Source organism: Musa acuminata, chromosome BXJ2-8 (assembly GCF_036884655.1).
Source record: "Musa acuminata AAA Group cultivar baxijiao chromosome BXJ2-8, Cavendish_Baxijiao_AAA, whole genome shotgun sequence".
NCBI classification, from domain to species: domain Eukaryota; kingdom Viridiplantae; phylum Streptophyta; class Magnoliopsida; order Zingiberales; family Musaceae; genus Musa; species Musa acuminata.
In genome coordinates, this window is record NC_088345.1 from 9,685,712 (window position 1) to 9,702,198 (window position 16,487).

Here is a 16,487-nt window from a genome sequence, read left to right on the forward strand (position 1 = left end):
CCGTGTATAAGGAGTTCACTCGTGTGACAAATGACGATTCTACCCTATAACAGGTGCCCTAATAAAATAAAAGCCCGTCACTACTGCCTTGTGATTGGAAGCGGCGGTGGAGACCACCTGGGATCCACAGAGGGTCGAGCTCTTATGGGTTATAGTGCAGTAACCCCCGCGTCTTACGAGTTCACCTGTGTACCGAATGACGCTTTTGCCCTCCTGCGGGTGTCGTAATAAAATGGAAGCCCGTCGCTACTGCCTTGTGATTGGAAGCGGCGGTGGAGACCACGTGGGATCCACAAAGGGTCGTGATCTTATGGGCTACAGTGCTCTAACCCCCGCGTATTACGAGTTCACTCGTGTGCCAAATGACGATTTTGCCCTCCTGCGGGTGACGTAATAAAATGCAAGCCCATCACTGCTGCCCTGTGATTGGGAGCGGGGGTGGAGACCACGTGGGATCCACAAGGGCCGAGACCTTATAGGCCGTAGTGCAGTGTACCCCGCGCGTCTTAGGAGTTCACTCGCGCGTCAAATGACGATTTCGCCCTCCTGCAGGTGGCCTGGTAAAATGGAACCTCGTCGTTTCTACTGCCTTTTTTATAGAAGCGGCCGTGGAGACCACGTGGGATCCACAGAGGCTCGAGATCCTATAGGCTGTAGTCCATTAGTCATTGTAATTGGGAAACACTTTTACTGCTACGACGAGATGACATGCACGTTAGAGGATTCCCTGCAAAACCATGCAAAGCACTTTTACCGATATGGTGACATGACACCCTCGTGCAGGAGATCGCCGCGAAGGCTCCTTCGGCACCCATTCGAATATGAGCTTCCATGATCTCGTGTCTGTAGCCGACCGGAAGACACATGGTCTTTTGTTTGTGACATCTTAAATATGTTTTCGCTTTCGGACATAAGTTTCTTCATCCTTTAATTTTATTTTCATTTTTTACTTTTATTCTTACGTACACCTCTAAATATTTTGTGTCTACACATCTCTCCATAAGAAAGAGAGTTATTCTCATATATGTGCTTTTTGTCTTCTGTCCATTGCCACCACTAAAGACTAATTTACGCAAGACACTAATCAACGAGAGCCCAACGCGTCAGGTTTGCAGACAGGAATCATGCATCATTTATCTTGTCAAGCAGCAGCACCAGCGAAGCCTGTCCAACCAATCCACCATGCAATATGGTATGGATCGAATGACTGCTGCATTTACCATGCAGGAATTCAATACCTCAGCAAGAGCAGAAGCGTAGAGTGTGAAACATAAGGGGACACATGGAACCTTTACAGGAGAATATCATTTTATGTCATTCCTGTTGTCTGAAGCGATCCCCCACCTTGCAGGAAGATCATGGCATGCAATGTCAACTAGATTATCTCAGACAGACATCTGACTTCTCCAGCAACCAAAAACGATAAAAGATCAGAGACTAGTGATCACACGTCTGCGGAACTAATGCCCATCAATCTCTTAAAAGAGGACTTCCACTGCATCAATTCCTTTTAGGGCCACGACCAGTTATCCCAGAATCTGAAGTCCATCAGGACTAGTTACCCTGTAGGATAGGACAGCCTTCAAAGCAAGTGAAAGAAAAAAGTAAAAGGGAGATCAGAGACCACCACCGAGATCTTCCCTGCGTGGTGTGTGCCATCCCTTTAGACCTACACTGGAATTCCATGCCCTTCCTCTTACAACACTATCCTCCACTTGTTTTGTGTCATGATGCGGGCTTCTGTCCAGACCTGAACTGCCGTGTATAATTCCCTCCTCCCTCTGTCTTTGTGCCTTCTCAGACATGGCAAACTTGCCCACCCACACGAACCATGCACGCTGGATGTTGTGCCTCCCCAGGACATGAAATCCAACAGCTTTGAACCTTGGATCGTGTTCCTATCACAAGACATATATTCCGGTCGAACGACAAGACGCAATATCCCCCGGTGAACTGATTGGATTCCTTTGACACTACCTGATGATTGGCAGATTATGCTACATTGGACTCTCGGTGATAATGCCGAATGATGCTCTGGATTAAGCAAGTCTAAAGAAGCTGTAGGCTAGCAAATTAAGGTTTCGCTGGCATTAGACATCAACGTGATGCACACTTTAGATCCATCTTGCAACTTCTGACTCCAGAAAAACACAAGAGAACTGTTCACAAAACCTATATCCTCGTTGTTGTTTATTATGATTATTATCATAATGTCTCAGAGAATTCAAATATATTATAGAAAGTATGCCGCAGAAGAAAAGGATAACATAAAGACCAGATATGACTCTAAAGAATCACAAGCTGCACATCTATTTTTCGTCCAACCAATGCAATTCAATCGTCTTAGCATCATCAGCGCTTCTGTTCACGATCTATATTATGTTGAGGCACTTGACCAACTTAGAATAACTCGCCAAGACGAGCCATGCATGGTGCTGGGCCTCTGCCGGACAAGAAAAGCCACCAGATCACCACAAGACATCTCCCATCACTTCATTAGACGTAAGATGCTCGAGGAACTGCGTCGCCATTGCAAGGCCGCTCTTGGCAGATGAAGCCGTATAAAGAGCTCGAGGACAGCCCACTAGTGGCACTGCATCAACCTCGGTGCACTAGTGATATCGAGGCTCGTTGGTGCCACTGGTTGATAGCTTTCGAGCACAGGATGCATTTGAGAGAATTGAAAGCAAACGAGTACACCACCAGGACAATATGAAATGTATGGAGGAGGAGAAAGCTTGTCGCATGCAGGATTTAGAATGAGAACCAGCTAGAAAGCATATTCTTATCGAACCGACAAGTATTTTAGGAATTCCAAGTGAATCCGAGACTACTAGGATAGAGCCATAACTTGATTTAAACATCACCCTCCTTGTCAATGATTAACACCACTATCTTGTTAAGAACCATCGTATATCGATTCAAAGGTGATGGAGGAAATATTCACCATCAATCGCGACTGGATAAATGACAACACAGTTAGCAATGAGAAATCGCCGATGTCATCACTATAAAAAGGATTTCCTCTAACTATACATTATAAATACTATCCTCACGATAATAATGATATAAACATTCACTCGCTTTAACACTGATCTTAAGTTTCTTATCACTCGAGTTTAGACCCAAGAACACCTCCATTAACTTGAGCATGGGATGATGATCATTCGAGAAAACTTCAATATCATGCGATCATCAACCCCAACAAATTACGGAAGAAAAATGAATCGATTGGCTTTAGGCGAACCAATACAAAGGGATAATCCATGCATGATGATTAAAGAATGATCCGTCAGAGGCAATGCTGCGTACATTAATTGCCCACAAAATCGCATCAGAAAGATCAGCGACATCGATGAAGCATTCCTGTATTGTATGTACATCAACAGATATCACATATTATACGAACATAACAGGACAAGACCAACGGAATTAAGTTGGTAGCTACCGGGTTTCGATGATGGATCAAGTGATTGCTATTGATTTCAAATTCGATCCGATTTCGACAATGAACCTCTTGATTTTTGAGCCGGTTTGTATTGGACCTCCATCGAACCCAAATGCTTTTGGGCTTATCTCTGACCCGGGAGACTAAAATGGGTCGGCCCGTGACTCATTTCTCGCCCGTTAAGATCTGAAACGGGGTAAGCGATTAACGGGTAGATCTTTCGATTTCCGGGTTTCGGATGTCCGATCATTGATATCGGATCCAGTGGTTATCTCAGATCTGACCCGCAGGGCTCGAATCGAGTCGAATGGAACATGAGCAATTTCTATAAACCCGCCTCGCTCTCTCTCTCTCCAACAGCTACTGCGAAAACCCTACCGCTCTTTCATCCCGCCGCCGAATCGACCCCGAAGCCGTAGCTCGAATCCGCCATGATCTGTGCGAGTACGCCCCTGTCCCTTCCTTCGTCTGGAAACCCTAGGGTTTGTTCTCTTTCTTTTCCCGTTCGATTTGGTGTTTCTAACATCACTCCCCTCTCTTCAATGTAGTCTCCGGCGAAGTGCCGGAGGATCCGGTGCTTTCCAAGAAATCTGGGCTACTCTTCGAGCGGCGATTGATTGAGCATCATATTGCGGTACGCCGCCCTCCTGTCATGGAAGTCGAATGGCTTAATAGTTGCATATAATGTGTCATTCACTACGTCTCTTTTCTAGCTATTACATGTCCTTTTCTTGTTGGATCTTTGACTAGTATGTGCTCTTCTTTCCATCTGATGGATTATTAGAGTCATGGGAAATGCCCCATCACTAAGGAGGAGCTCACCATGGACGATCTTATACCCGTGAAGACAAATAAGGTGCGGTTACCAACTCTGATTACTACATCAGTTTATTGCGTTGATAGTGACTGCTTAGGGCAATTGGCGAATAGATTCAGACAAGAAAGAGAACCATGAAGGTAGCAGCAGGATTTTCACTAGGAGCAACTAATTACGAAGGATGTAATTTTTTGTTTGTAACTTTTGGCGAAGTGGAATGTCAATAGATGTAAGCATTTTTGTGCTACTTATGCAGTTTATTTGGGTAAATTGAGTGCTTCATACTCGGAAAAGTACATCAGTTCACGGGAGGATTATACATCTGTGATTTACCTGTACAGAATGGTGTCCACGTGTTCCCTCTAGTGGGGGAGATCAGAGGATTGTATGTGATAAAAAAACCTTTCGTAATGCTTAGCAATTGTTTACTATTTTGGACCTTAGATTATGAGGAATTGGCCTTGCAGAAACTGGAATCAGTTCCTCTTTTGGATTCTTCTGGTTATAGTTAAGAATTTTAGCTTTTCAAACAGTTTGTCATGACTAGTTTAATGTTGTGAAAGTCCTAATACATAAAAGAAAAATTCATACATGATGGTGCTCAATAGTTTATGAGTACATGTGCATGTGACTTTTGTTTAACCACCTGTAGAGTAGATTCATACAAGTGTGGGGGATATGTATAAACATAGTTGTCTACAATATTGGTGATGCAAATAGATTTGTTTTTTTCCATGTTGTTACATTCAATATTTTGTTTCTAATCCCCTTTTTCCATGATAGGTGGTGAAGCCCAGACCTCTGCAAGCTGCAAGCATCCCTGGGTTGCTAGGAATGTTTCAGAATGTATATCTCCCTAACTCTTTGGTCTAAATATGGCTTATCTTTTTTGTTTAATTGTGTCATGAAGAATTTGATACTTTTAGTATAATCTAAATGTAATGATTGACAAAATCGTTGATGTTCTACTTCGGAGTTTATTGATATTCTGACTTCTAGAATGAGAGTTTACTTTTATACTTTTAATTAAACTTGGTGCTTGCTAAATCCATGATGCAACACCTTCTTTTTCTTATTAGGAGACGTCTATACATATACGATGCGGAAATTTCATTGTATAAATTTCTGTTCGAATTACCAATTTTTTCATTGAAAAATGATGCTGCCCATGTATAGCATGAACTTAAAGTGTCAGCTGAGTTGCTTGGCTTGACTGGCTTTTTAGAAAAGAATATATGGAGGTTTTTGGGTTATCTTTCCTGTTGAAAGTGTTTTGGTTTATATATGGTAATTGTGTAACCAGAGTGCTATGTGACTTGAGTTTAGCATTTTCTGACAGTTATTTCATTTGTTTTCCACTAGGGACAATTTAAAACTTCAGGCTACATAATGTAGTATTATCATATAATTCTTGTGGATTGCAATTCTTGCAGGCTACAGAATGTAGTATTATCATGTGATTCTTGTGGACAATTTAAAGCTTAAGGCTACATCATTGTTGTGGCAAGGCCTGATCATGTAATTCTGGATCGTGATGCAAAAGTTGTCTATTAGCCCTTTTAAGTATTTATTGCCAAATGTTTTTTGAAAATTAAAAAAACAAATGAGTATTGTATCTGCATTTAGTTTGTGTTTCACCTTTTTTTTTTTCTGTATTACCTACATCAATGATTCTTGCAGCAAATATTTACTGATCTTGAAAAAATTGAATCGTTGGTTAATTTTTACTTTTCTATGGTAGGAATGGGATGCTTTGATGTTGTCTAATTTTGCATTAGAGCAACAATTACACACAGCAAGGCAAGAGCTAAGTCATGCCTTGTATCAGGTATTATTAATTTCTTGCTCTTGGACAGGTTACATCGTTTTTATTGGAGACCAATCATTTGTTGTATCCTTGTGTGCTTTTTATTTGTTCTTGTGTTTATTAGTTTTCACAACCATTTCTTGTGCTATTATCTGCTCATTAGAGATTGTTCTTCCTGACTCAGAGCAAGAGAATACAGAAACTATAACCTACATATGTGGTTTGTCAACCATGCAGATTAAGTCCCAAAGAAACATGCTTGGTTCACCACTGAAATTGCTTCATTATTTTCTGAGCTGATATGTATCGAGGAACAGAAGATGAGACTATAGGTAAGGAAGCAGTGAAGATGGAACGTGTCTAATGTTTTATTAGAGGGTAGATTAAGCTTTATTTTGGCGATGCTAGATATCATAGGTACTCTTATAGAATCTCTCCCATTAGCAGCATTGTCTTGGCAATCTTAATTTAGAAACTCCAGCAACATCTTTCTTGGATTTCCTTTGCAAATTTAACGTGAAACATTGGGGTTGGGCTGACTTTATGTTAGGCTCTATACAAATCTTTTTGTGGCAAATTGGTACAGTCAACAGTGAAGGAAAAATAGATGGAAAAAATGAAATGCAAACTTTGGAAAGGTTTGGTGCAAAATCAATTGTTTTCCTATTTGTTCTAACTTGATTCAAATTTCTTTTTTTTGGTGTTAATGAAAACCTTTGATCTTATAAATTGACATATTAAAGGCTTATAAACCAAGGGAAAAAGGTTTTCTTGAAACAGAAGTAGCCTGTATATCAGATGGCTCCAACACAAAAGATCACTTGGTGGAAGCAGGGCTCTTGCTTATCTAGCTATATTGGGCATGATCTTTGCATGTTTAAAGGCTATAATGCAGCTTTCTTTTAATTGGAGATACAACAGTTCTCTGAGATTTTGATGAATCAATTTTCATGTTGTACTATTGATCAAGAATCATGAGACTCAAATTCCATTTGACATATGAAGTGTAAGATGCAGTCGTGGGAACTTTCCACCCTTGGTACAAGTCCTGATTTTCTAGACTCCTTATCCCATAACTTCTCTAGGTTGTTTTGTTTTTGTAAATCTTTTGTGGTTGTTGTTACTTGATTTTGGCCACAGAATTATTTTCAAGCCTCCTTTTTTTTTTCTTTTAGTTGCTTAAAACAATCATTGTCAATCTTCATTAATCCTGATGTTATTAAATTTGAAACATGGGGCGGATGTCAAGTGTTTGTTGTATGCAGTATGTTACAGAAACTGCATGATGTTATTTGTATTAAGTTGCATCCTGATGTCCATCTTTAAGTATTGAATTCACTATATTTTCATCATCCTTCTCATGCACCAATTACTTGTAATTTATTTTAATTTTCTTTGCATTGTTCTGATCCAATGAAATTCTGATTGAAGGAAAATATCTGAGTCTTTGGTTAAGTTATTCACATACTAGCGGCCCTTGTTTCCTATAGAAACCTTCATTTGACTTGGTTGTGCATAAGATATTTTTAATTAGCACATATTTTGAATATTTGCCTATAATTGTTTCCCCATTGGCAGCTTTTTGCTGTGATATTTCTTGTTTTATCAGCCTATAAAGCAGATCATTTTTGCTGCACTGACTGCATTGTACTCCAGCATGATGCTGCATGCCGCGTTATTGCAAGATTGAAGAAGGAAAGGGATGAAGCCAGAATGCTTTTGGCTCAAGCTGAGAGACAGATTCCTTTGTTAGCAGCTTCTGCTGCCAATGCGACGACTGCTGTCAGCAATGGGAAAAGAGGTTTAGTCATTGTAAAATTCACTATGAATTTTTTTAATTATATAAAAGGATTTGACTTCATCTTGTAGGATTTCATCATGCTTGCAGCTGCAGAGGATGATTTGGGTCCTGATGGGAAGAAAATTCGGCCTGGTATTAATCCTGTTATTATTGCAGAACTTACAGAATGTAATGCTTTGCTTTCTGGACAACGGAAGAAGCGGCAGGTACTTTTCCTCTGTTTCACTAAGAATGTGGTCAGCTTTGTTGTGAAAAATCAAACTTTCACTGTGAAACACAAACAACCGTAAGAGATGGATTTATATAAAGATGGACAGATGCAAGGATTCCTTGTTTATATATGGGTTATTCACTAAGCATGTACAAGTGATAACTGAGCTTTAAGCAGTGTCTGGAACATATATTTTATGCTTCTTTTTGTATTTTAGATACCAACAACACTAGCTTCAGTTGATGCGCTGGAGAGATACACTCAGATCTCTAGTCACCCCCTTCACAAGACCAACAAGCCAGGCATTCTTTCTATTGATATTGATGCTTCCAAGGTAAATTTGTTCTTTGGCTGCTATAGTTTCTATTTTCTCATATGATTTTCTGTTTGTCAATGAATTTGTATTAGCATATTTTCTGATATTAGCCCCAAAAAAATCATTGAGTTGAATAATATTTTCTGAATTTTTTTGTACTTGTGTATTAAATCCTAGAATATTAACTTGAAGTGCTTATTAGAAATTCTACCTATTTAACTATTGAATATTTGCAGGGCAACCATGTTACTTGTGTATTCTTGAACTAATGCTACTAGGAAAATAATACCTCTTTTCATCTGTACTTTGCTTCTCATCCATGCTGGTCTTGATAGTTATTTAAAATATTTTCCATCCTTGCTCTTTCTGGAGCTTCAAAAGTTACCATGATGAAAATTCCTTCTGCTCCAAGGAACAAGAAAGTGGTAAAATTGTCAAAAAATTAATAATCAAAGTCACCATGATGCAAAGATCTTATTGTTGTGGTTAAACAAACTCAAAAGACTATACATTATATGGTTTGGGATTTTTAGGGAGTGATCTGCAAATAGAATTGAGCAGCTATTGTACAAATCCCATAGATGTTCGGAACTACTAGGCATAGTGCTGTTTCTTGTATGCATGCAGCCATTTAATTGATTGTCTTCTTGGGATGATTGGAGAACTGTGTGGCTGTTGCAATGGCACAATGGAAACTATTTATAGATAGCTTAGTCATGCCAAAAGCAAGGCACTGGATTTAGGTTTTGTTAAGCAAGTTTTTGGATTGTGGGATATTCACATTGTGAAAATGATAAAAGAAAAATATGGCGTACCTAGTGCATGAGGTTTCCGCCAATGCGGGGTCTGGGAAGGGTTAATGTACGCAGCCTTACCTTTAAATATCAATGAGGTTATTTTCATAACTCGAACCTTGGTCTCGTAGCTCGCAAATAAGCAACCTTATCCTCGTACCAAGGCTTGCCCTCCATATGTCGAAAATGATACAAGAAAAAAAGAGTTACAATGAAGTTTGGGTTTCCCAAAACTTACATCTTCCATTTTGCTTTCTACCAAAGAAATATACAAGATAAGTATTAATACTAAATGTTAAAAAATTAAATAAGCTATTTGTTTACATTATTGATGGAACATTAACCATACGAAGCTTATGTTCTCATAACTTTTAAATATTACTATTCTGGCAATAGTTAATGCATGAATATCAGATTACTATGTCCCACGATTATTTCATTCCATATTTTCTTTCCATTTAAGAAATATGAATATACCTAATATTATTTTAATTAAGTGATGGCACTCTATGTTCTGTGCTGCACCAATGATGTGAGAAAAAATTGTGAATATTGACCGCATACTAGTTTTTCTTTGATAAATTCACAGATTTAACATTTTCTTTACCAGCTTTGTGGTTAAATTTTCTTTCGTAAATGCTGATTTTGTGTTTGGGCCAAATTATGTTTGTAGAACTGCATTGTTCTTTTTTTAAATAAGTGAAAACCATGTTTTATTTCAACAATACTGGATGGTTAGCAGGATATAATTGCTACGGGGGGGATTGATACAAATGGAGTACTTTTCAATAGGGCATCAGGCCAGATGTTATCTACACTCTCTGGCCACTCAAAGAAGGTTTTTGCTTCTACCATTCCTAAGTGTTCTGTTGTTCAGTTCTCCTTATTATTTCCTTTGTCAATTTTTATTGAGTAAAACATTTTTCTTGGTTTTCTTTGTTCTTGCTATAGGTTACCAGTGTGAAATTTGTGCCTGGTAATGAACTGATTGTAACTGGATCAAGTGATAAGGTCAGTCACAGTCAATTAGTGATATATGTTCTCATTTTCTTTGCATAACTTGATCTCTGAAGTCTGAAATGCTATTAATTATTTTCTGGTTATAAAATGTATGTGCCTTTCATTGTCGTCTTTCACAATATGGTTTGCAAGCAAACATGCAACAAATGCTTATTTTGCAGCTGCCTGGGCCCATTTCTCTGCCTCAACCTTTTTAATTTTCTTTTATTGTGCAAATAACTGCATTTAATGCTAAAGTTTCTTTGCCCGAAGTAGTTTAGTATTGATACTGTAATTACCTCTGGAACTTTTGAAGAGGCTGAACAGAAAAAAAAAAACTCGTGAGATGTTTGACAGTGTTGATTTTTCTTTGTAATAATTAAACTGATTCACATCTTCTACAGACTGTTCGTGTTTGGCAAGGGACTGAAAACGGGAATTATGATTGCCAACATGTCATGAGGGACCATACTGCTGAGGTGTGCCTATCTATGGAATTTTATGTTTATTCTTGATGATTTTGAATATTAACTTGTGAGTTTTGGGAAATTTTATAGCCAACATTCTTGAGAAGAATTTAGATATATTTTTTTGGGGAAGGTTCTTATTAGCTAATACTTTGTAGGAAATCATGTTACATTGCTCTTGAGGCATGCTATGAAAAAAATGATTGTAATGATATTTTCATTCATGGTGTACATTTATTAGCTTATATTCGCTAACTTTTTGTATGCCCATGCCGCCCATGCCATGTGAACTTATCAACATGCTATTAATTTCTGTTCACTTAGCTTCATGTGCATAGCTCTATATTCTAGTCACTATGTCTTTTGTAGTCTCCATCTTGTTTCTTTACTTTTATTTTTTAAGAAGACTGATATGATAATTTGAAGAATATGAAATCCAGTTGAAACATTTCAATGTCATCAATGTCAAAATTATTTAGTGGACCATAAGTTTTGACTGATTTATTTCATTTAATTAGTTCACTCTCTTGATCATGGGATGCATACAAGGAGTTCCAGATTGATGTAGATGTTGCTTCCTGATTGAAATGTTAACCTACTGGTTTAGTGTGGAAATATGAACAGACCATTCTGCACTTATTGGTTGGTCTACCAATGAAGCAACATGATAGTATACAAGGTTTGCAATCTTGTGTCGGACCCGTACTAGTCCCAGACCAGACTGGTATATACCGCCGATACCTACGTACAAACACTCGATATGCCGATATGTATCGACATTTTGTTGGGGGAAGGAGAGGAGGGAAGGAAGAAGGAAGATGAAGGAAAAAGAGGAGATGGTGTAGGAAGAAGAAAGGAGGCATGCCAGAAAGAGATGGACGGTGTGTGGGCGCCAAGCAGCAAGCAATGCATGGAGGATTGACAATGACAGGCTTGCAGAAGAGTAGAGGGCATCGGTCTCGAAAGAGAAGAAATTGTGAGACCTAAGATAATTTTTGTTTTAATGCATCGGACAGGACTGCTCAAAACGAGGGCGGTCCATGTACTGGTTTGCTGACCAGTAAATACTGGTCAGTGCAGGCGAAATCACAGTCTATGGTAATATGATTATTTGGTTAGCGTGTAATTGTCTATGATTTTAGTAGCATGGTTGGTTAACAATTTGTGTGGTAATCTTGTTTTTTAATGTTTTATCCACCTTTTTTCCTTTTTGTCGTACAAAATTGCTTTTGTCTTAGATTTGCAATTGAGATTCTATACTTTGCAACAGGTACAAGCTGTCACTGTACATGCTACTCAAAAGTACTTTGTGACTGCTTCTATGGATAATACTTGGTGTTTCTATGACCTTTCAACTGGATCATGCCTCACTCAGGTAATTATCTATTTTCGAATACTCATCCTCCCTTCTTTTTCTCACATTCTCTTTGCTTTTCCTCATCATGTCCTTTCCTTCTGCCATATTTTTGCATGTACACAAGCATATGCACCCTCAAAACTTGCAGATACAGCTAAAATGTGGGTTAACTGAGAGCATACTTATGCAGGTTGGCGAAGCTTCAACGGAGGAGGGCTACACTTCAGCTTCCTTTCATCCTGATGGGCTCATCCTTGGAACAGGCACCACTGGAGCTATTGTTAAAATTTGGGATGTCAAATCTCAGGTACAGTATTGGCAAATTTGAAGGATGTTAGCTTGTGAGACATGAACAATTTAATTGCCCCTGCTGATGCTAATAATAGTGATTATGTTTGCAGTCAAATGTTGCAAAATTTGATGGGCATGTGGGATCGGTGACAGCTATGTCGTTCTCCGAGAATGGTTATTTCCTTGCGGTATGGGGTTCGTTTTAAGATGTTGGAACAATTATAGAAGTTCATATGGCCTTGTTATGATGTATAGTTTTGTTATTGATCAGACTGCAGCTATGGATGGTGTGAAGCTTTGGGATCTTAGGAAGCTAAGGAACTTCAGATCCTTTGCTCCCTATGATCCAGAGACTCCTACAAACTATGGTGGGCAATCTATACTTTGTCATAAAATGCCTAAATACGTTTTGGCAGATTTTTTTAATTTATAATTTCTCTCTAATAGTTAGCAAAAGCAAATGTAGTTGTTCCATTTCACTATTTTTTTTCCAAAAAGGGAAAACTTCTATTGATTACTCATTTGGAAGATAAGAACTTGGAACCTACTAATCTTGGTTGCAACATGGCGCGGGAATGTTGCCTGAGACATATTGATCCTCAGTAGTGAAGTCACCGATCGCTCGCCTAGGCACCCAGGTGACGGGAGGCGAGGCTCGGACACCCACCTATTGGGCTGGTTGGGCAACTTGACTCAGGCGCTGGGTGGGTCGAGCGCTCGCTTGGTTCAACTTAGGCTAGGTCGAGCCTGAGTCGAACTAAAACATTCATCTGGTTCGATTGAACCAGGTATTTATTACAGAAACCACCACCCGCGAGTGGCCTAATGCAGATGTCGAACTAAAACATTCATCTGGTTCCCCACTACATTTCTCACAATGGTGGCGGTAGTGGCGACGTCTTTCTCTCGTGGCAATGATGACATCTTCCTCTAGCGGCAACGACAGATCTTCCCTTCGACAGTAGCAGCAGTGTCTTCCTCATACGGCAACGACAGTGACTTCTTTTCCCTCCGAGTATATCCCTTTCTCCTCCCTCCCTCGTACCTCTGCCCGATTCACCGTAATCCTCCTACGTTCAACGTAGTCCTCCGCAGCCACCCACCTCCTGCCCCCTCTTCCCCAATCCCTCTTCCCCTCTTCTCCGTTCACCGTTGCCCTCCTACCATCCTACATTCCTTGCTCTTCCCTCATTTTTCATGTGTCAAATTTGGAGTATTTGGAATTGTTTCTTTGGATGTTTTTATGCTGGAGTTTTGGATTTTTTCTATGAAATTTCTAGAGGTTATATTTTCTGCCCAATCAATGGTAATCGATTTGGAATTTGGTTTTACAAGAATCTAGTATGCACACAATGAGTGTTTGTTACTTATTGTTGATTGGGTTGAAAGCTTTTAGTGGAAATAGCATTTGAGCATTCCCACATAAAGTTGGTCGTATGAATTCATTGGACACCTGATGTTGTTTCAACAACATTATGAGGTACTCTGCATGCATAAGTTACAACTTTGTGCATATAAAGTTGCACATCGTTGTGCACTAGATTAGTTGAGAACAACAGCTGCATTCTGTAGTGAACAATATAGTTTGGTACTTTAAATGAATGCAAGTATGCGTGCTATTTTAGTTTTAGTTTATTTTTATTAATCATGATATATAAATTTTAAATTATAGTATTCGGAAATGCCTCATTTTGCTCGATTGAGCATCTAGCACCTTGGGCATTTTAGGTAAGGGTGTTTGAAGAGGTTTGAATCGAACCAAACTGAAAAAATGGTTCAGTTCGATTAAAGAGAGGTTCTCCAAACCAGACTCGTTTCGGACCTACCTAATTGAACCGGTTAATCCAGTTTTCAATTTTAAGTAATTTTAAAAATATACATTTTAAATGAACTGTTTTGATTCAGTAAACTAGTTCAGTTTAAATGAACCAAATTAGAATTTCGATCCAATTGGACGTACATCCTTAAAAAGTTAATATCACAAATATCATTCTAAGCATTCTAAAAAATTGGACCTATGTGCAAGCGATTTTTTATTTTTTATATTGAAAGATGCTCTAGAGGAATAACAATTTCACATGCAGCCCTTTTTTCTTAATGATGAGGATATGAAGCAAAGGAATTCATTCAAATTAACAAAGGGATTGTTAACGAAGAGGGATGACAAAAAAAAAAAGGTTCATACTTAAGACAAGAGAGCAAGGCCAAGAAAGGGACGAGGAGGAAGAGCCATAGAGATGAAGAGTGGTGAACTCGTCAAGTTTGGGACGAGATTTTAGGGTTTTTAGGGCCTTTCGGTTGAGTTGGTATTTTTCTTAATTAAAATAGGTTCGTTTCTGTCCGAACTGGTTTACCGAACCAAAGAAGAATACTCTCCCAAACTAGAACCATTTCTAGCCTTCAAAATTGAATTATTGATGAACCGTTTCAATTCATGTTTGGTTTTTTGGTTCAATTTGAACACCTCTAATTTTGGGACTGTGGCATCTTTTGGCGCCTAGCGCTTTCAACTACACTGCATCCAAATTTTGTTTCATCTTATCTTCCAAACGCATAATCAATATAATTTTTCTCTTTTTGAAAAAAATATCGTGGATTGGAACAACTACAATTTGCTTCTGCCATTCCATGATTTTATCCGCGTGTATCTGAATTTAAATTTTAACTGTGAATGTTATTGCCAGTGTAGCATGTCAAAAGTTCCATCATACTGCTAGTGATGCAATTGTTGTTTCCTTGATTCTTCATGGAAGATATGCTTTTCAATTGCTATGCTATTTACTTCAAAAAGGATAGGGGGCATAGAGAGTGGGGTTGGGTGTGTCTCCGGGAAAATTTGTTATGGTTAAGTTGATGTCATTGGATTTGACGCTTCATTGCTTTAGATAGAAATATATCAAACCATTGCCTGTTTCTTGACAAGTCTTGATGTTATAGCTGATTCAGAAATCATGTTTTTGTTGCAGTGGAGTTTGACTCAAGTGGGAGCTATCTTGCTATTGCGGGCTCTGATGTAAGGTATGCTGTAGTATAACCCTCTGGATGATGACATGACATTCGTGATTTGTCAATAAATATGTTACAGTGGATATGGTTGCCCCTTTCCAAAAGTTCCAGCAGTATCTGTGTCAGTCTAGCGAATTTTCTATAGCATATGTTCAGTGCAAATTGAAGTGTTAATCTGTTCTTTTAAATGCTCTTTGCAGGGTGTACCAAGTTGCCAATGTGAAGCTCGAGTGGAATCTTATCAAGATATTGCCTGATTTATCTGGAACAGGTGCAGGCCACTGCTGCTATGCACAATGTCATGCAGCCTATTAACTTCTCCTTCCTGTCTAATGTGACGTGTTCTCTATCGATTCTACTCAATATTTCTACTCAATATGCAGGGAAAGTGTCGTGTGTGAAGTTTGGAGCAGATGCAAAATACATGGCAGTAGGTTCCATGGACCGAAATCTCCGGATATTTGGACTCCCGGGGGATGAATCAGAGGAGCCAAAATCCCCAGATCATTAATGACGAGCCAAAATCTCCAAATCATTAATGAACCAAGTTGCTAAAACTCTGTTACTGTCAAATGAGTTTTGCCTGCAGCAGCATTTTCTGGTATTTAGGAGCAAACTGTCAAACATTTGCTCACTGTCATCAACACTACTCAAAGAGTTCTCGAATGCAAGTAAATTGACACCTGCTGGTGGGCGATACTCCGATTCCAACAATGAAATTATGCCAAATTGTATTGTTTGTTTTGACTCGGAGCATTCAAGCTAACTTTTAAGGTTGATAGCCGTTCCACCGTTGTCTGGTGGCTGTCAGGATCAAGGGCGAGTGCTAGAGTCTTGTTGTTAGAGATTGCCTATGATCTTATGGTGTGTAAGTTGTAACTGTGTTATTATTTAAAGATGCGATCATAGGGTGACATAGATTGTGCTTGTGGTCGAGAGTGCCCGTGATCATATTAACCCATCATGTCTTCTGTTAGATGCTTGTAACCCACGTCAATGTCAGATCTTAATGACCGATGCCGTAATTTCCCGAACTGTTTGCCGGGCAATTGGTTGGTGTTGATGATGCTGAAAGACCAATTTTCTGTAAGTTCCTTGGAGACTTGATAAGTCTGGGGCTGCTGGTTTGGTATAGGGTCAGGTTGTATTCTGGGAATCATTGCCGATGTGTGC

At 39.0% G+C, this 16,487-nt stretch overlaps 1 protein-coding gene across 1 annotated transcript; it reads left to right on the forward strand.

The window, feature by feature from the left end:
* Positions 1–3,753: 3,753 nt before the first annotated feature.
* LOC135619114 (pre-mRNA-processing factor 19-like) lies at positions 3,754–16,230 on the forward strand. The gene is made up of 18 exons (XM_065120788.1): positions 3,754–3,892; positions 3,997–4,082; positions 4,233–4,304; positions 5,049–5,111; positions 6,007–6,093; positions 7,729–7,873; positions 7,961–8,079; positions 8,302–8,418; positions 9,937–10,032; positions 10,146–10,205; positions 10,598–10,672; positions 11,931–12,035; positions 12,208–12,324; positions 12,419–12,496; positions 12,580–12,676; positions 15,275–15,326; positions 15,515–15,585; positions 15,698–16,230. Exons 1-18 carry the CDS (start codon positions 3,880–3,882, stop codon positions 15,823–15,825), a joined length of 1,581 nt encoding a protein of 526 aa, XP_064976860.1. The 5' UTR covers positions 3,754–3,879; the 3' UTR covers positions 15,826–16,230.
* Positions 16,231–16,487: the final 257 nt, after the last annotated feature.